Source organism: Artemia franciscana, chromosome 2, assembly GCF_032884065.1.
Source record: "Artemia franciscana chromosome 2, ASM3288406v1, whole genome shotgun sequence".
Classification (NCBI taxonomy): Eukaryota; Metazoa; Arthropoda; class Branchiopoda; order Anostraca; family Artemiidae; genus Artemia; species Artemia franciscana.
This window is the reverse complement of record NC_088864.1, coordinates 10,018,104-10,039,635: the sequence shown is the minus strand read 5'-3', so window position 1 is coordinate 10,039,635 and position 21,532 is coordinate 10,018,104. Positions and strand designations below refer to the sequence as shown.

Here is a 21,532-nt window from a genome sequence, read left to right as displayed (position 1 = left end):
GAAACTAGTGCAGCAACCACGGTTCCAGGTTTTGCTAGAGGTTTTCCAGAGGAATTGTCAAGGATGATATTAGGTATTGGTGTGAATGACTGTAAAAAAAAAAAAGAAGTACGAAAAAATGCTTCAATTCCACATTCTAAGAATATAATGAAAGAGAGGCTAAAACAGTTCCACCGTTTCACGGATGAAGGAGGATAGGTTGCCAACGATTGTGCTTTTGGCAGTCACGCTGAGCCCAAACAAAAAACAGGATGTCCTCAAATATCGTGAAAAGATGTCATAAAAACTAATTTAAAGAAGGTAGCAACTTCATGGGAAAAGAGTAAAGCTCTGGATAGATTCGGCGGACCAGGAGCATGTACATCTGTTTTGATCTCAGGCAGATTTGTAAAGCAATGAGTTGTTAGTAGAAGCTTACCGACCAAAATTTCATACCTTGCCTGCGCATGGACATCCAAACACTTAATTGTTCTTTTAAGAAAAAATGAGTCAAATACAAAAACAGGCATCTTTTGTGTCTAAGGAAACGAATATTGTGTTGCAACAAAATTGGTAAAAATTATTAGCTTTTCCCGGTGTTTATGACTGCATTTAGAGCTTGTTTTTAACACGAAAGATCAATTGAAAAACAGGAAGTGTATTATACATTAGTTAAAAGAATCACAAGCAGGCAAACATGATTTCTAAGCTTACGAAATTATGTTCAAAATGAAATACTTTTGAAATAAATATCTTAACCAAGGGGATATGGTATTCGCTAAAGAAACAGTTGAAGAAGAAGACACCAGTGGAGAAAAGGACTTGCAGACCCAACGACTATAAAATGGGGTGCGTACTGGCAAGTCCATTTGAGAATCCAGTTCTATTACAAGAAGTACATATGTTTATTTGGATACCTAACTACGGAAATCTTAAAAAGTGATATAGCAAAAAGCAAGTGGTATATTTTCTCAACTTGCTCTCAAATGGTCTGAATATTCAGTCCCCCGGAAGACTAAAATTTACAATTTGACAATATTGTACAGCATTCTGCAGACTAAAGGATGCTTTTCTTCAAAACCAAATCTCTTTTTCAAATTTTGGGCCCCAACTCTGGATGCTAACCCCCCTCCCTCTTTGGAAAGTTTATAAAGGTAATCTTGCATAAAGGTACTCACCATTGTAGTTTGCTTGCATTTAGGGCATTCCAATAAGGCAGGTTTAGGTTTCATGAAAGTAGCTTCTCCTTCTTTCTTTGATTTGTCTTGCATATCTCCTTCTTCAGCTAATTCTGTCAAACATTCTTCGCAAAATTCATGAAGACATGACAGAAATCGAGGTGTACTTAGATTTTCACTGAAAACATACACATTGAGATCACAAACAAGAAAAACAGGAAAAACCTAGAAACTTCATAATTAAAAAAAAAAATCTTTGATGATCGCATATTTCAGATATGGATAGACATAGGGTGGATCTTTGGTAAAAAAAGTTTCATTTTGATATCCTTTATATTTTCAGGTTTTTCAATCTGTTAGGCATGACAATTAGTGAATTCTTCTATCCTTTGGTAGAAAAAAGTGATTAATATACAATTTAGGCAGTTTAAAATTAAACAATAGCAGTTACCACTGCCAATATTACAGGAGAATATCTAGCATTGTAATTCTCTTTGATAATAATCAGTAGAACTTAAATGAAAAACTTTAGGAAAACACGATTCGCACTTATTTTGCCAAATTGCAACATAATTGCACTCAAAAAAACATACACAGGAGGTAAAAGTGCAATTACTTAGGGGTTATTCCACATGCGACAACAAATGTAACCCTGCCTACAGACATAAATCCACACCGAGAAAAGGAGAAAAGGAAAAAAGGAGGTGAGAAAAATTAGCTAAAAGATAAAATCCATATAGAGGTAAACGAAGACCATGAAAATAATTCAACCGTCTTGGTATAATATGCTGATGGTCCAGATTAACAAAAAAAAATACATAGGGAGAAATGAAAACAAGAAAGAACTAAAGAAGAATTGGATAATAGAAGATGATTCCCAAAAATAAAGGAACTGCTTATTATATTGACACCACAACACACATCATGTACTTAAACGAGAGGTTTACCTTACATGATTGCACAGGACAGAGACGTAGCTACTTTTTCAGCCCCTGGAGACAATGTCAGTTTCTATCCCTCCCCCCCCCCCCGCCACGCACACACACACACACTCACAACCACAATACAAGCAAACAAAACAAAAAAAAACAGTTTAGCTCCCCCTAGGAGCCTAAACCTGTGGATAATAAAGCAGCCAAAAACAAGCACATTACACACAGAACAGCCAAGGGGTAAACATAAATATTAAACAGTAATCTAAATTAGCGTCGAGTCTCTCACAGAAGAATGTTTAAATTAATGAAAATATAAACTACAAATAAAAGAGAAAACAATAGAATAAATCAAAAGAACAACTACATATTCAGAGAGACATTACCACCCTGCATGAGCTTTGGTAATTTACTAAGGGGATTCATATCTGATATAAAAAGATTGATTTTGAATTGTAAAAAAAAATGTAGAACAATAAACTGGTGACAACAGTCAGGCCACAGTAAAAGTATGAAAAATTGCTAAAATTATACTCTGGGACCAAATGTTTAAATGGACGCTTCCTTCAAAAAGCCTTAGAGAGGAAGAAGAAGAGCCAGTATGGAATGCTTTATAAAAAAATCACTCCCCAAAAGATTTGGGTCATTAGACGGTTTTTCAGTAAAAAGTTGTTATACAGAATAACAAATTAGCCTCTATTGAGCAGTGGTAGAAGAGTATTTCATCGACACAAATGTCTGAATATCAAAACGGAGAGATAATTCTTGATTAGGATATAGAAAATAATTCTGCATAGCCAACATCTACAGAAGCTGAGTGAGCTAAGAAGATGCTAAGTCTTTTTATAGTTCAGTCAAAAAGGACGGATATCTATATTAGGGTAAAGGCCACAGGTTGGATAAAGGTAATTTAATTTAAGTTAATAAAGGTAAGTTAATTTAGCCAACATCTACAAAAGCTGAGTGAGCTAAGAAGATGCTAAGTCTTTTTATAGTTCAGTCAAAAAGGACGGGTATCTATATTAGGGTAAAGGCCACAGGTTGGATAAAGGTAACTTAATTTATTAAGGGGATTCATAAAGAATATAAAAAGAATTAATATCAAATTCTAAAACAATGCAGAACAATAAAATGATGACAGTCAAGCCACAGTTAAAGTATGCAAAATTACAAAAATATACTTTGGGGCTAAATATTTCAGGGAGAGGTGCTTCAATGAGCCATAGAGAGGAAGGAAGGGTAAGGAGCACTTTAATAAGAACTATTCAAAATGACTTCCTAGGAGATTCAGGTATAAAAAAAAAGTTTTTCAGCAAAAATCTGTTACACAGAACAATAAACTGTCATCTACTGGACCATGGTAGAAGAGTATTTCAGATACAAATGTGCGAATATTAAAATAGAGAGACAATTCTTCGATTATGATAGAGAATAATGATGGATTTGTTGCACAGCCAGCATACTACAAAACTGAGTAGGTTAAGAAGATGTTAAGCTTTAACGGAGATAACTAAAAAGGGAGAATACCAATATTATAGTATAGGGCACAGGTTTGATACAGACAAAGCAGATAAAATGTTGCCTTCAGTGCTGATATGGCATAAAGGATCGTGAACTGCATAACATGACTTTTTTAACTGTTGACTGCTGTGCCATTATTACAGCATCAAACTTTATCACAATCAAGGATAATTTATGTTGACAGAGGTGCTGAAGCTAGGAAAGTGAGGGGGATAAGAAGGGACATGTTGTGATTTGTTTATAGCATGCAGTATACAATTGCAGTGTTTCCATTGGAAGGGCATATTCTTCAAACGCCAACTAATTATGACAGGCATGAATGCAGAAGCTCATAAGAGGCAGAATTTCAAAAAAATTGCAGATTTCCAAAAAAATCTAAACCTTTCAAAAATAAAAGCAATAATCAAAAATCTTACGATAAAACTTAAAACAATATAGGCTAAATTTAAACAATAAAACTATATATATCATATATCCCCTTCAGGGCTCTAGCAACTAAAGAACTAGGCAATAACTTTTCCATTATGGTTTAACTTCCAGTAAAAATGGCCTTAAATCAATCTAAATGAAAAGGGATATAGGTTTTGCTGCTTACTTGCAAATTCCACATATACGTTCTAACTCCGTTTCGTCTTCTAAAGCATCAAACTTCACTTCAGATCCTGAATACAGTTCTAAGAGATCTCCCAAGTCGCTTTCGTTGATTGAAGAAGTCATTCTTCACTGGTATGAGAACTAAGTGACAAGAATGTCATTAAACAGCACTATTTTCTAAATTTAGGTAGAAATGAGGTAGTTGATACTTGAGCACCTGAAAAATCATAGATTTTACTAACCTGATTTTTTTTTTTTCCTGGATATGTTCAAGAGAAATGTAAAGAAAATAATGAGAAATTTTCTGAAATAATTTCAAAAATAAAATTTTGTGAAATAGGTGTCTGACTAAATTTTCAGAGAATATTCAGAAATCATTTCACAGAAAATGACAGAAAAAAAAATAACAAAGGCAATTTTGATACATAGGATGTCAGAGGGTTTTTAAAAAGGAAAGCAGAGGGCCTCGCCAGAGCCTAGAACAGCATAGCTTTTAGTCTAAACACTCACAATTTACTCAGCTTGTGCTTTCAACCAATACTAATTGAGGAGACACACCCTCTTTGTAGAGATATGGTACCAATAATCTGGAATTTTTCTATATTCTTCCATGTGCATTTCAAAGTGGAAAATATATTAAAATACTCTTTAGTGCTGCAATTTACTCGTTTTCTCTCTCTCTCTCTCATCAATTATTGCTCTTCATACTAACAAAATATTTTATATACTTGGGCTTAACCAGGCTTTATCTTTGAAATAAGATTTTCATAAATATCAGGGACAATCTTATGCACTAGCCAGTTGATACAGCAATTGAAAAGCATTCGCTAGCATTGCTAGTCACCATTTGCTAGCATTGTTATAAAACGAAGTGTAGCAATTGTCAGGGGTAGCACTTGTGCCTGAAATATACTTGCATCCAAGATGTAATTATATACAACTTTCAAAGATAGCAAAACAATCTAGAGCAGTGGTTCTCAAAATTATTTAGACAATGTACCCCGTTTTACCCACAAAATATTTTATGTATCCATTCTCAGTTACTAATGCTAAGTAAACTATAGCTAAAATATATGTAATGTTGCCAGTCCCGGAGTTAAAGGGTTGTTTTTTTTTTTTTTTTTTTTTTTTTTTTTTTTTTTTTTTTTTTTTTTTTTTTTTTTTTTTTTTTTTTTTTTTTTTTTTTTTTTTTGGGCCAGCCAAGTACCCCCTAAAAATTTTTGAATAACCCAAAGGGGTACGTGTACCATGGTTTGAGGCTGAATAGTTAATTGTTGAGTGTTATGATACTAGTAAGCTACTATTAAGGGTAAGTGTACAAAGATGAACATTTGAGAAAATTTTGAGGGGGAATTTGGACTGAATCAAAATACACTATGTGCATGGAAACTGTCAAAAGGGCATATCTCAAGGATGGATTTGGGTATTAAGTTGGAATTTTCAGAAAATGCTTAAAAGGGAAGATCAATTGACCAAAAGGCGATATGTGCATTCTACTAATTATACTACTACTACTACTTCAACTACTACTTTTATTGCAACTAATTTTACTGATAGCATTGAGATAAAAATTTCAAGAAATATAAAAACAATCAGGTTATTAAAAGGACATATCAGCAGCACCATAGCAATCGCTAAATGTATTATGTTGAAACTTCCAGGACTTTATGAGAGGGATGTTCAACTGACCATAAGGCAATGTGTTAAAACTACTGCTGCTGCTGGAACTACTGCAATTACACTTAATACTACTAAAAGTAAAGCCAATAATACTACTGTGACTACTATTACAACTATGTTTAATGGTATAAAGATGAAATTTTCAAGGAATTTTGAGGGGGGAAGGTGAATTGAAAGACAACACGCCATATGTATGCAGATTGTCAAAAGGGCATATCAGCAACATCTTTAAAAGAGTTTGACATATGAAGTTGAAACTTCAGGGGCTTGTTGTGCAGGATGTTGAACTAACAAAATGACAATATTTGCAGCCTAATACTACTGCTTCTACTCATACTACTACTGCTACTAAAGCTAAGGCTACTACAATTAATTCTAGTTCTATTATTATTAATACTGGTACGACTGCTACTAAAGTTAAGTGTGTTAAGGTGAACGCTATGCACATATAGGTTGTGAAGAGAACATATTAGCAATGAATCAGGAATGGCTTAGGGTGTTTAGTTGAAAATCTCAGCATGTGTTGAGGGGGATGTAGAAGAAAACTAAAGATGCTATGTGCATACTGGGCTACTACAACTATTGCTACTGTACAAGATAAGGGTATTTAGGCAAGGCTTTCAAGGAATATTTAGGCAGATGTTGAACTAAATCAAAACAAACTATGGGCATGTAAATTGTCAAAACGGTGAAACAGGAATATCTCAAGAACAGCTTACATTATTAAGTTGGACCTTTCAAGGTAAGTTGTGGTGGATTTTGAACTAGCCAGAAGACACTATGTGTATATAATTAATACTACTACTATGACAACTATAATTAATATCTTTATACTAATACATAACTAAGTACTTTTAGAGATAGTATCAATTCAACAAAAAAAAAAAAACATTTGCATACAGGTGTTCAAAAGGGCATATAAGCAATATCATATGCAGTTGGCAAGTGCCTATCACTGGCAAGTGCAATCAAATAATTTTAAAGGAAATGATAGATTACAATATCATAGAAGCTTTTAATGGAGCTAATTCAATTGAAAATTAAATGTCCTAGTGTCTTTTAAGAGTCAAGAGTGATTGAAAGGCAAGCAACTCCTCCCAAGCCCATTAATTTTCAAACACATCCAATGAAAATTTTGAGATATCCATTTTGCTAGTATAGTTGAACAGCCCACTAACTACACCTTCACGGATGTTGGGATGTCAACCCCCTACAGGTATGAAATTTGCCTATTATGCTTTAAAACGAAACCAAAAGGCACTGTATGTATGCTTGTTGCCAATAAGACATCTCAGCAATATCCAAAGAACAATTAAAATTGTTAAATTGAAGCTTTTAGGGCTACTGTAATTGCAGAGGTTGTCAGAAAGGACAGATACAAATTTTTGGATATGGTATTAAGTTTTCTTTTCCAGGTCAACTTCAGGAGGTACAAAACTAAATTAACAATAATATTTGTGTCCAGATTTCCAGAAGATACATGTTAAAAATTGTTGAAAAATTTTCTCAAACATACAACCAGAAAAATAAATAGATTATTTTCTTTTTTCATGAAAAAGATTAAGTCAATAATAAATGAACAAAGATTAATGTAAAAAAAAAATCTTTTTGACAAAATGAGTTTTTCAAAGGAAAGTAAAGAGCCCCATTAAGACAAAAATGAGCAGAAATAAAGTCAACTAATCTTCCAAGTGTAAAACTACCTCCAATCTCCATCAATAAATAAATGAAACCCAAACACAAACAGAAATTACAACAAATAATCAAGTCCATCTCAAAATGAACAGAAATTAGCATTAGTAGGGTTGATGCTCCCCATGCTTTCTGAAGACCTAAACATAATAATGATGAATTTGAAACTGGGAGACAATTGCAACAGCAGTCATTGCTACATTTGAGAAGAGAGTTGAATTGAAGAGAATTGGTAAACATTCAGGTTTTCTTGATTTTACCAGGTAAAAGCCAAACATAGTACCCAATGCACACTTTGATACCAATTCTAAATAAGCTAATCCCTACCCTTAAAAGTATGCCTTAGCCTCTCTCAAATGGGAGAGCCTAATGCCAATCTTGAAAAAGGCTTAGGCCAGATTTGCCTCTCACTCAGACTACCTTTCTTGACTTAGTCACCAATCAATGGTTTGATTTTAATTCAAAAATCTTAATCATGCCTTAGTTCTACCCTAGGATGGATGGATGATAGACAATATCTAACAACAAGTGAAAATGACATTATTTTTTTATACAATCCTGAAAAAGGCTTATGCCAGCTTTGCCATTTGCTCAGGCTAACTGTCTTGGCTTTGTCCTGAATTGACCAAGAGCAAAACAGTGGCAAAGCCAAGTCCATTGATTTTTTAATTAAAATCAAGTTGCCATCAATCCATGGCTAATTGGAGAAAAGCCAAGACAGTTGATAGTCAGAGAGTGAGTCATAAGTCTTTTCCAGGAATCAACAAAAATTATAACGTTTTCCCTTGGTGATAGATAGTCTATCATCCATCTATCCCTCTTGTGACAGAACTAAGGTAGACAGTCATAGATCTTTAGAGATGATTAAGATTTCTGGGTTGACTCTCGATGGACTTGTATGCAGAAGGGGGGACTGAATTTGCTTGGACTCATAGGTGAACAACTGACCTATACCTAATATTTTTGCCTGCTTTGAGACTCAGGCAGACAACTGTGTTTTAGGATTAACACATGACCAACAAGGCTCCTGGACTTGTATCCAGATTTAGACCAAGCTATGTAAAAAAGTTTGCTAATTTCGCATTATTTGGTAAATATATAAGATTTCTTAGCTGGCATAGGGACAATGTGTACATATTACTGAATTCTTTTGTTTATGTTGTTCTAAATATACTCCCAATTGGGCCTTTCTCCCCAACATATGGTCCCATATATACCCTAATAATTTACTTCTCTATTACGCGAATACAGTCATACTTTCTAGATCCTATATTAGTCTGGTTGGTCTTATCTTACAATTAATCACCCTTAGAATGAAATACTATCAAATTCTAAAAACAACTTTCAAAAATTATAAAATATTTACTTATATCATTTATTCATAGCACTTAACTTTACTTTGTCCCACCTTCTAATGCGGAAATATAGATACCAAATTATATACTCTCCACACATTTTTCTGTTTCTTGTTTTCTTTGATGTTGTTTGGAAAAAAAAGTGATGCCTGGAAAGATGTGTTAGAAATTTGGCTATATATTTGCACGTTAGGCAGGGGAGATGGGTTAAAATAAAGTGAAGCACTTATAGGAATGATATAATCATTTTAAAATTTGTTAAAGTTGTTTCCAAAATTTTAGGGTAAAGTGTTTTTAGGAATAATTCTCCACTTTTAAAGGTGTCTCCACTAAAGAACATTTAAATATCTGCACATTGCCAGCTTCTACAACTTCAACAGGTAGACTATTCCAAAGTGAAACAAACCTACAGGAAAATGAACATTGCCCTATTTCCTTATTTGATTTTGGAGGGTACCAATTTGAATGGTGATGGCAGGTTGTTTGATAGTGACTTTGTTTGAAAAATGAATCAAAATCTAGGTCATCTCTACCTTTAATAGTATGGAACATGTATATAAGGTCACCATGATGCCATCTGAAATCTAATGACAGAATATCAAGCATAGAGAGTCACTCTCTGTAGGGAAGATACTGAAGGTAAGGAATTATCATTGGTGCCCTCCTTTGTACTTTTTCTATGCAAAGCTCATTCATTACATTTAAAGGAAACCAAACAGAAGTGTTATACTTGAAAAGTGGGTGTACAAGAGACTTGTAAAGCAAAAGGAAATTTCAAAGATTGAATTTTCTGAAACTTCTCTTCAAAGACAATAGATAGTAGTTTATATTTCTCACAATTGCTGAAACACACTTATCGAATTTTAGTTGTGTATCAAAATAGATACCAAGGACTCACACCATTTCTTCAGAAGGGACATTTGCACCTGACAAAAGATACTTGCAATTGGAATGTTTTACAACCATATTACTTGCAATTGGTTGTTTTACAACCATAACGTAAAACAACACACTTAGATGAAATTTACAAAAATGGAATTGGATTCACACCACTGAGTTAGGGAATCCAGATCCTCTTGCATAAGTTGTATATCCATTAGATCTTTTATATAATAGTAGACTTTAAAATCATCAACAAACAACTTTAAAAATGAATGGTGGATAGAAGAGGGCAATTCATTGACAAATAAACAGAATAAAAAACAGATCCTATTTATTATACTAGTCCTATCATATTGTCTATATGTAGCACCAATTTGGGAAGTGCTTACAACAGATATGTAAAAATTATAGTCAGCTTTCTCATATTTTACAGAATATCTTCTATGTTCAGAAAATCTCCTCTCCCTCATGGACCTGTAATTATCAAATCATCAGAACATTTAACTTAGCTGAACTTGCTGTCTCTGTAGAAAAGCAAATGTCTGTATGTAGTATTCATCTATCAAATCTATTGTCTATCATCCTTGGTCTTCATCATTAATCCAATAACTTGTTGAAGCACTTGGTGTGTTGGTTCTTGTGTTTACTATGCTTTTTTCTCTTTTTTATTCTGTCTTCTTATTTTTGTATGGATATTTTGCAAATAAATAATATCCCAGTTTTTTCATGAAGCCAGACAGGCTAGCCTTAAGCCAATCTTAACAAAAAACACTAAATCAGCCAAGTTTTGTATATCCTAGGGCTACTTCTGACCCATCAGGAGAAAGGGCCTGGGTTCAGGAATATAATTTCTTATGGGATAAGGGGGACAACTGCCCCTCTCAGACCTTGGTTTGCCCCCCCCCCCCAGCTGAAATTTAGTTGTTTTTTTCCAAAATCTTGTCAAAACTAAAACCTGTATAATTGAATCATCAACAGAATCAGTTTTTGTTTAGTACAAATTTACCTCTATCATAATATAAAGCATATTTGTACTACCTTTATGGTACTAAATGACTTGGTTTTTATTTTTAGGTTTTTAGTCATTTTCACTTAATTTTACTGGCTCTAGCTTTACCTCCCCCTCCCCCCAGGATTTTTGAAAAATTACACTACTGGCTGGTTATATCTATGTTGGTAACAATTAGCAGGCCTAGACTCTATGGCATATTTGGAATCAAGTCAGAAGAATATCAAGTGCCAGGTTTATGTTTTGGCTATATTCTATCTTGCATAGTAATTTCAGATGCTGAATATGGTAAAATTCTAGTTTTGTGACTTTTGTCTATCTTGGAAAGGGGTTAGGTTAGGAAAATGAAACTTTCAGGGATGGGTCTACAGGCTAAAGTATGTCCCAGGAAGGAATTTTAAAGTACCTGCCTCCACTCCTTCTCTCTCTAGAGGGCCCTGAAATTTGCCTAAATGACAAGCCTATACCTATTGAAATTTTGACAAAACAACATTTTATCTTGATTTTCAGTTACCAGTTGCTTTTTCTCAGCCTTTAGTTCTGAAAATGTAATTCCTGTTATCTGAGTAGAATTCTGAGCCATATCAGTGTTTTTTTTTTCAGAATTTAGGAAATGTATTTCTATATCTTTGAAATCTTGTAAATTGGGATTGAACAAAGTTGTGAAGCTGAAAATAATTTTGTTGTACTTCATTCAAGCAGAAGATCTATTTTGCAAGGTTTCACATTTTAACACACACATTTTTAAAGGTCATCAAAAGGCCAGGACCCTCTAGAGGGAGAGGGAGTGGAGGTAGGTACTTCAAAATACCTTCCCAGGATATACTTAAGCCTGTAGACCAATCCCAAAAAGTTTCATTTTCCTAACCTAACCCCTTTCCAAGATAGCCAAAAGTCACTAAACTAAAATTTTGCCCTTAATATTTACCAGGGAACAAAATGGATTTTTTTTTTGCTTCTATGCAGGCCTAATTTCTTGCCTTAAGTTGTAAGGAACAGTAGGCCTAGGGTAAAAATCCAGTATACAATTGAGCAAAATTATGCAGAACAAAACCCTCACACCTTATCAGATAAGTGAAATTGAGAAGAATTGTACATAGACTATCAATAAATAGCTCAAAATCTAAGCTATGGATCACTTTGGTTATTCCTAAATTATTCAAGTTAAGATTTGGTTATTCCTACTTAAAATTATTGGTTTATTGACTTACCTACAAGGACTTCTTTTTGTAAATACCAATTACCCTATTTTGATGTATAACTACTTTCAGTATTTCACTTTAATTCAATTAGGCTAATTAACAGAAAGATGATTTTCTTCTGATCCTTAAAATGTAACCTTCATTGTGTGACATCTAGGCTATTTTATAAATCACAAATATCCTTTTTTTTCTTTACAACTGCTTGTCAAAACAGAGATCACATTTTTAATTTATGCTGGCAAATCATTGGTGAACACTTAACCAAGAAGGCAGGGCTCTTGTAACTACCCTCACATTGCATCATGCTTTAGTCAAATAGGGGTGATCGGAAAATCCATCTCTGTTTTTCCCCAATGCCAAAGAAAAGTGGTCTTTGCCAAAAAGAGATAGGCTATTTTACCCTATACCTTACTAGGCATAGCAACAGTTTCAAAACTATGCCAAATGCCTCGCTCACCTAGTCTTATGCTCTTCAATTCCTTTGTAATTGCATGCAAGAATTGTGAAAAACTAAAGATTAGTCTAATGTCCAAAACACAGATTAATAAACAATCCAAACCCAAAACAAGAAATTCTATCCAAACAAAAGATGCAGACTTTTGCTTACAAAAAATAACTTTTACTTCTCCATATAAAAACTGCTAACGAAAAAGCTGAGAAATTCACATGTTTCATAGGAATTCACAGAATAACATCATAGATTTTCTTGGATTCAAAGAAATGAAGTGGAGCTAGTTTTGATCTTCTTTTCTTGTCGAATAAAGACCGAAAGCCTTGCTTACGTTTGATTCAGACGGCTTTGTCATTTTCTTGCATCAAGGATGAATCCAAATTATAGCCTTAAGGATTGCAGCGTACACTTTCAAAAGAATTACAAATTTACCTATCCTACCAAAGAAATTGATATTCCATCTTATGCTGTTTCAATTTTAGGTTCAATATATGGAAGCAAAAGCACTGATTAAAGTTTCAATTGGCTAAATTGCAGCAAAATTAACTTAAGCCTAAATGAAAAAAATGCAGATGAATGTGCCCTGTCAGCTTCATGCACATATGCTGATGTTTATTCCTCAAAATTTAGTAATATTTGATATATTAAAGTCATGAAAGTGGAAACATTTGAAATTGAACATTTTTCAGTAGATTGCAAAATATGTTTTGGCCTTGGAAAGGCATAAGAGTTCGGAGCTCTACTAATGTTAATTTCTGCTCGTTTTCAGTTTCACTTGCATATTTATTGTAATTTCTTTTCGTGTCGGGCTTCATTTATTAACCAATGCTGATTTGTGGAAGTCTTACGCTTGGTAGAAAATTTGATTTTACTTTTGCTCATTTTTGTTTAATGGAGTTCTTTACTTTTCTTTGAAAAACTTATTTTGTAAAAAGTGTTTTTAATTATTTTTTGCTCGTTTTATATTGACATATTCTCTTCAGTGAAAAAGAAATTACGAGTCTAAATCTTTTTGGTTTTTCTTTAAGATTTTATAGTTTGGCCTGTTATTTATATGAGTGATAAAAATTTTCAAGAATTTTTAACAAAATACACCTTTTTAAAAATGTGCACACAAAACGTAGTGTTTAATTTAGTTGCATACCTCCTCCAGTATACTTTAAGAAATAAAACTTGGTACCATTCGCCAAAATAATATGTCTATGCTTTTTGACAGCTTGGATACACTCGCACTCCTTTGATTTCGTTAAATTTTAGGAGCAGAAGTAGTAATAGAAGTAGCCCTGAAAGTTTGAACATACTATCCTTAGTCGTTGTTGAGATAGGCCTACTGCTGTGATGTCTTATTGGCAAACAGCCTACACGCAGCTCCTTTTTTTTATTCATAAGGCAACATTAAGTTTTGAACATAATGGGCAAATTGCACAACTGTGGGGGGCTGAATTGCCTGAACATATTTAAAAGGATTATTTGATAAAAACACAAATACTTACATAAAAATAATACTTAAATTTCGCTGTTAAATATTCATAAGCGAGGGTTCTCACGATTTAGCATACTTTTGTTTACAGTATCATAGCACTTTTCAGGATGAGGTATGTCCCTTGGTGTCCACTCTGCGAAGAAACGTCGGGACGGTGGTAAGCCCCGTTCAAATTTAGGACATTTAAACTCTTCTAAATTGAAAAGTGTAATTTTGAGGACAGAGTTATTAATTAAACTTTGCCTATAGGCACAATACCTTTTACGTACAGTGCTTTTACTCCGAAAAAGTTGCATATTTGCCGAACTTCTTCGTGAAAAGAATTCAGTTCTTTACTACCTTTATTATAGTGTAATCAGTCGGTCATAGAATTTCAATCATTTCATATGGCGCAATTTAGTACTCCGTAAGCTTTATCATGCTCAAAAATATTATACTTTACTTTCCAATGATAGCAGTCAATGTCTTCTTGTTCCACAAACAATAACAAAAACCCACATTCGAATGTAACACCACAAGATTATTTTTTCAAGCCAATAAATTCAATGTGGTATTATACTATCACCTTGGAAGCCATTGATGTAATATTTAGGTAGAGAAGTGCTTCATCCTACTTAGGATAAAAATACTTGTCTTGCTCAAGGTTAAAAAGACTTAGGTTAAAAAGACTTGTCTTGCTTAAGGTCAAAAAGACATGTCTCGTGATTGCGGAAAAATACTAGTTCACTGATCCCAACAGAAGATGCTACACGGCTAGTATGCGAGTCCTTTCATTCTCAAACGGCGTCCTATAGTTAAAAATATATCTTCAGTAAATAGGACCGGTTAATAACGTTTGAGATTGTACAATTTCTCTCATAGGGCTGTCGTATCATCGCTTAAAATATATACGACTTTTAATTTCGTTGGAACATACAAAATGTTCCTGGTTAGCCTCCCCTAGGTACCAAGGGTGTCCCCAGCTTACGGATAGGGGAAAGTAATTTAGATCTAAGGGATACCTCTGAATACAAAATAAGAAGGTATGGACAAGGTTGAACTTACCCCTCATGGGTCCATGAAATGAAACTGAGATACCCATGCACGAGGGCTATAAATGTGTGCAAAGAAGGAAGGAGGCCCCAGAGATGGTGATGTACAGGGCCCACCGGCGTGTGGACATGTCCCGGCAGACGCCAAATTTCCTCTAATCAATAAGAAAATTGTACTGGCCATGCAGGACACCAAATGGAAGAATCCCATATAGGAAAACAAATCTAAAGGGCGGATGAACTCGTACACGAGTCAACGGCCCCTGCTAGAGACAGAGAGGAGTAGCATGACACTGTCTCAAAATCTAACTGAGCATCCTTTCTTCTCAGATATTGCTCTCAAATTTTATAGCTATTTCCCCATTGTAATCAAGCCCACCACCCGCTCAGAAGCGAGGTTGAAGCTGCCTTGAAATCACTTAAATCAATTAAATCACCTGGACCCAATCGATTGCAAGGAAAAATGCCTGAAAGTCGACTCAAAAGTCATAACAGACCTCTACCACAGAAATGCCACAACTGCACGGCACAAGGAATATTTCTTGAAAACGTGGTCATCCTCTACGATAATTCCTCTGCATAAGAAAGGGTCCAAGGCCCAATGTGACAATAACCGTCCAATCAGCCTGACAAGCCAACCTTCCAAAGTGTTGACCAATATACTACTGAACTAAATAAAAGAATTAACCAGTCTTATCATCCCTAAGTATCAGGCGGGTTTCCAAGAGAACCGTTCAACGATAGACCAAATTTTTGTTATCCGTCGAATAATGGAAAAATACCTTGAATATGGTCAGAACCTCTATCAACTCTTCATTAACTTCAAACAAGATTTTGGCTTGACTTGGAGAGAAGGCCTTTGGCGTATATTTCTGCATTACGGTGTCCCCTAAAAAATTATATAACTCATTTGTTGCATGTATGAGCAGTTCAGATGCCAAGTACAGACAGTTGAGGGAACAACTGAAAAATTCCAAACTTTTGTTGGTGTTTTGCAAGCATGCATCCTCTCACCTCACATGTTTGATCTCTTCCTCTAATGGATAATTCCTTATATTGAAGCAACCAATGGGACAATGATAGGAGGAATCATAATCGACATGATGGCATAGGCAGACGACTTTGACAAGCTCACTGGTTCTGTAACTGAACTCCAAACCACAGCAGATAGCCTGGAAGTACTTTCACGAACCCTGAGAATGAAAATCAGCGAGGATAAAATAAAAGCGTTGCGTGTGCCAAGGTTTAATAACCCATCCCTGCAAAAAACAAAGCTCACACTCATAGATTACGAGTGACAATAATTACTCAGTGGACATCAAAAGACGCCTCACTCAGGGTAGCGCCGGCTTCAAAGCTATAATGCCAATATGGTAGCACAATCAAATCTCCGTGAAGCTAAACTTAAGCTATTCTTCTCCATCATCATTCCTATAGCTATATATGGCAGTGAGACGCGGAATGTAAGAGTAGATGACTCCAGGTGACTCATTGCGTTTGAGAAAAAGCTGATGCGTCGAATCACTGGAATAACATGCGTAGATCGAGTCTCACATACCGACCTACTCGAAAGTCTGCAGTATAACACTAACATCCTGGACAGGGTCCGTGTCCAAAAATTGAGGTGGCTTGGCCACGTCCAGTGCATTTCCAATGACCAACAACCGAAAATTGCGTTCAAAGGTCGCATCTATGGTTTTCGCCCTCGCGGTCGCCCTTGGAAGCGCCGGAAGGAGAACTTCTCCGACTGGAACCTCCCCTTTCTTCTTAAAATGACACAAAACAGAGAGCATTAAAGGTGACAGATATGTTTGCACGTGAGGGGAGAAGCCCAGAGACGACCACCAAGGCTGGATGGGACTTAAGTCAAGTAAGTCATACAAAATGTATCTCCATGTCTAAAAAGACACCCTATAGCGAAAAATATATCTTAACTAACTAAGAACAGTTAACAACGTTTGAGCTTGTATCATTTCTCTCATAGGCTTATTTGACGTTTATTATATCGTATGGCTTCTCTAATGTATGAATTCCTTGATGATCATGCAATTTATATATATATATATATATATATATATATATATATATATATATATATATATATATATATATATACATATACATATATATATATATACATTTTTATTAATGAACAAAATTTATGACGTTATTAAAATACTTTAGCCATAATTACTTGAATGAGTAACTGCTATTACTACCACTACTACTAATAATAACAACTCACTGCAGCACCAAGCCCCCTAAGGCCAACACAGCTATGTACGCTCTTCCTACATCCAGATCTATTCAAAACCTTCCTCTTTAAGCCTGCCCAGGAAGTTGCCATTTCCTTTAAATATTTTTTGATGACATCCTTCCACTTTAGACGAGGACGACCTGCTTTCTGTTTAGCCCCAAACGGTTGACCGAAAAGGACAATTTTGGGTAATCTGTCATCCTTCGTAAGCAGAATGTGCCCTAACCATCTCAATCTTTGTTTCATAATTGCCCTAGAAAGTGGGATTGAACCGCATTTTTCGTACAGCCTACAGTTTGACATACGATCAGTCAGCCGGGTACCTGGAACAATGCATAGGCAATTTTTCTGGAAAACATATATTGAATCTTCATCCGCTTTTCGGAGCATCCATGCTCCAGAGCCATATTTGACCACTGCTATCACTACACCTTCCAATATTCTAATCTGTCTTTGCAAACTTTCCTCCTATTCTTCCACAGTTTTTTTTTAAGAGTGAAAAAAACCCTAAGCCTTGGCTATTCTACTTTTAACATCTTCGGTGCTCCCAACGTCATTACTAATAATACTACCAGGGTAAGTAAAGCTGCCCATCTGATCAATCTTTCCGCTACCCAACGTCACCTTTTATCTTTATTTATTCCTAGCCTTATTGACTTAGTCTTCTTAAAATAAATTTTCAGACCTATTTTAGCACCCTGAACTCAGAAAACCATAAAAAGTTCATTTATTTTCCTCACACCATCATCTAAAATTCTTAAATCACCTGCATGATCTAAGTTCAGGGGAGTTTTTCTTCCCATTACCTTTTCTGTACTCCTTAAAACAAAGTCCATCAAAACGATCGATATAAAGGGGGAAAGAACACAACCCTGCGAAACTTCTGATTTAATATAAAACCAGCTGTTAGCCTCACTTCCTACCTCAGCCGCAGCAGTGTTATTCTTTTACATAGCACGAAACAGTTTAATGTATTTGTCTGGTATACCAAGCAAGTATAACACCCAAAAATGGGGCTTTAAGTGTATTTTCACTTTTATGACGGCGCAACTTCAAACCAGACATCTTGTAACACTGCGTAAAGTATGTATTGCCATAACATTGCTGTTAAAAAGGTGAAACTTTTGGCGCAAAGAAAATTGCTGGGATGTCTACACCTGACGTCGTTCTTTCGAGGCACCATTTGCCTGCTCTGTTCTTGTTAACGCTGCTTTCACTGTCGAGCCAGTCTTCTCCATGATACTTCCAAGGTATCTGAACGAGGAAAGCTCGTTCAACATCTTGGTCGCCACATTTAATGACGTTAAGAGTCGAACGCAAAAGTTTGACTCTTTCTCTCAACTCTACTTTTTAGAACAGTAAAAAACTTTAGCGCAAAGACCGGGGCGTTGGGGCGGGAACAGCCCCTTTCATATACAGAGTTATTTCTATTCGTTTTAAGTTGTAATGTCGCTTCATACTTTCAGTTAAAAAAACTTGTTTTTTTCATTTAATTTCTGAACGTTTTTCGAATTGATGTATGTTTTGATTTTGGCTCTCCACACATGAATAATTAAAACGAAATTTACATACTAATTGATTTTTTTGGCCAGATGGCTTTCTCATAGTTTTGATCGGACGATATTGAGAAAAAAAGGAGCAGGGGAGTAGGCCTAGTTACCCTCCAATTTTTTTGTATTTAAAAAGTAAATAGAACTTTTAATTTTTTACGAATATCTTTATAAGTAAAAATATATGTAACTTACAAATTAAACTTAGGTAACGAACTTTTATATTCGTATGTTTTTATTACGTATCTGAGGGGGTTCACCCCTCGTCAATACCTCACTCTTTACACTAAAGCTTAAATTTTGTCCCCACTCCTTCAGAATGATTCCTGAATCACAAAGGCCGTAGAATAAATAGTTGAAATTAATAAAATCACTTTAGCATAAAGAGCGAGGTATTAAGAGGAGGTGAACCCCTCATATATGTAATACTTTCTATTCGTTTTTAAGTTTTAATGCTGCTCCTTATTTTCAGTTGAAAAAACTTCTTCATATTTATTTTTTCATTGTTTTTTAAAAAATGCCCCTTCATGGAAATTTTCTTCACCCATGACAAATCCCTCCATGGAAAACTCCCCCCATAACCCCCTCCCCTCCGTCCCCCAAACAAAAAAAATACCCCTGAAAGTGTCTGTACACTTCCCAATCAGCATTTCTATATGTTAACACTTTCAAAGTTCACGTCAAAGTTTATAGCTTGCGATCCCTCCCAAGGGGACTATGGGGAGTAAGTCGTTCCCAAAGACTCAGTTATTAGGTTTTTCGACTATGTTGAATAAAAAGGCTATCTCAGAATTTTGATCCAGTGACTATGGGAAAAAATGAGCGTGGGAAGGGGCCTAGGTGCCCTCCAATTTTTTGGTCACTTAAAAAGGGCGCTAGAACTGTTAATTTCCGTTAGGATGAGCCATCTTGCGAAATTCTAGTACCACTTGGTCAATACGATCTCCCCTTGGAAAAAAACAAAAACAAATAAACACGCATCTTGTGGCAAAAAATACAAAATTCCACTTTTTTGTAGATAGGAGGGTGAAAATTCTACTGTAGTGTTCTCTGATACGCTGAATTTGATGGTGTGATTTTCGTTAAGATTCTAAGACTTTGAAGGGGTCTTTGCAGTATTTTCAAAACACGGAAAATTTTCTCAGGCTCGTAACTTTTGATGGTTAAGTCTAAATTTGATGAAATTTATATTTTAAAAATAAACATTAAAATGTGATTCATTTGATGTAACTATTGTTATAAAAATTCTGTTTTTTAGAGTTTCGGTTACTATTGAGTCGGGTTGCTCCTTACTGCAGTTCGTTACCACGAACTATTTGATAAAACTCTTGGAAACAACCGCTTTTGCCAATTAGTATTTCCAGAGATGATTTTTTTCTAATAAACCATTTTATATTGAATTTTAAAATCAAAGCCGGAATTTTTTTTTGTCATCCACACACTTTTAACGTAAAAAATTTGAGTGGTTCTCTTTTCTGGCGAAATATGATTTCTCTAGATTTTCAAAAGAAATATTGTTTGAGAATGTTTTTGAATGTTCCTGCTTTTACAAGCTCCCATAGATTTGCCTTATTGATTTTGATTCAACTTTTTTCGGTTGATTAATATTGCAGAAGAAAACTTCAAGAGACTATGAGGTAAAAGTATGGATGCTTGTATATAATAGACTTGAGTTTTTCCTATAAAATGCCTATATTCCGCCGAAATCAAAGTGAAAAGATTTTTACGCACAAAGAGTGGGCGGTAAAAGAGTCAATCTAGCCGAGTGGATGGCACACTGAATTTGCAATCCTGTGTCTTTCGGCACGTGGGCTCGAGCTCTGGTGTCACCAATCGGGTCCTGCCCAGGGGTGGAGTTCTGTGTCTATGTAAGCTGAGTAGCCTGGAGCCTGAAAGCACTGGACCTTTGAGGCCTGAGTCTCGATCCAGTTGGGTCCACCCCGACACAAATTACAAATGGGTAATAAAAATCTTTCTTTGTATAATTATTTCAAATCAATAATTTGCCAACTGTGCATAATCGTGTCAATCCGGCTAGTACCCCATCTCCCTCACCAATAAGAATAGTTAATCAAATTTACTCTAATAAAGCTTAAATGTTTGTTTTTTGTTTACTTGAAGCATTTGATTATTCGGAGTAGAATGCTTTTGCAGCATTATCTTCTTAATAATTTTATAGTTTGTTTTTTTAGTATATTAACACGAAAAAATGTCATCACGAGATTCAACACAACAATGAAATGTATCTCTACAGCTATTAGTGGGACCTTGGATGGGGGGGGATCACAATGTTAAAAAGTATCCGTGATACATGCAAAAAGCCTAGTGCAAAATTTGAAATTATGGCCTAACGAACCCTCCCTCAATGTTTTGACATAGCCTTGCTTACCACCGAAAATCGGCTCATTTTGACCTTTTTATCTGTTTTGTCCGTACCTGTGGTTCATAATCCAATATGAAAACACCAAGTTTTGTTTATAACCTGACATTATGTCTAACCATCCGCAAGGGGCTTGGGGTTGTTACCCAAAGAATCATATATTTAACATCTTATAATAATAATTTAAAATAAATTATAAAGAACACAGTCTTTAATATTACTTATCCATGTTTTCAGGAACTTATGTATTATACCCAACACAGTTGAGAAGTTTGCTTAATGTGCGATCTATGAAAACCGTTTTCATAGCCACAAAGACAAATAAGGGATGACAAAATGCAATGGATTTACTTACC

General features: G+C 35.0%; 1 protein-coding gene across 1 annotated transcript in view; it reads right to left on the bottom strand.

Moving 5' to 3' along the window:
* Positions 1-12,780, bottom strand: part of LOC136034104 (B-box type zinc finger protein ncl-1-like) — a 120,459-nt gene extending 107,679 nt beyond the window's left edge. Inside the window, exons 1-3 of the mRNA XM_065715238.1 lie at positions 12,632-12,780; positions 4,206-4,421; positions 1,158-1,335 (exon numbers count right to left, since the gene is read on the bottom strand). Coding sequence (XP_065571310.1) covers positions 1,158-1,335; positions 4,206-4,327 — 300 coding nt within the window. The 5' untranslated portion in view covers positions 4,328-4,421; positions 12,632-12,780. The remainder of the gene's footprint in view (positions 1-1,157; positions 1,336-4,205; positions 4,422-12,631) is intronic.
* Between the last annotated feature and the right edge of the window lie 8,752 nt (positions 12,781-21,532).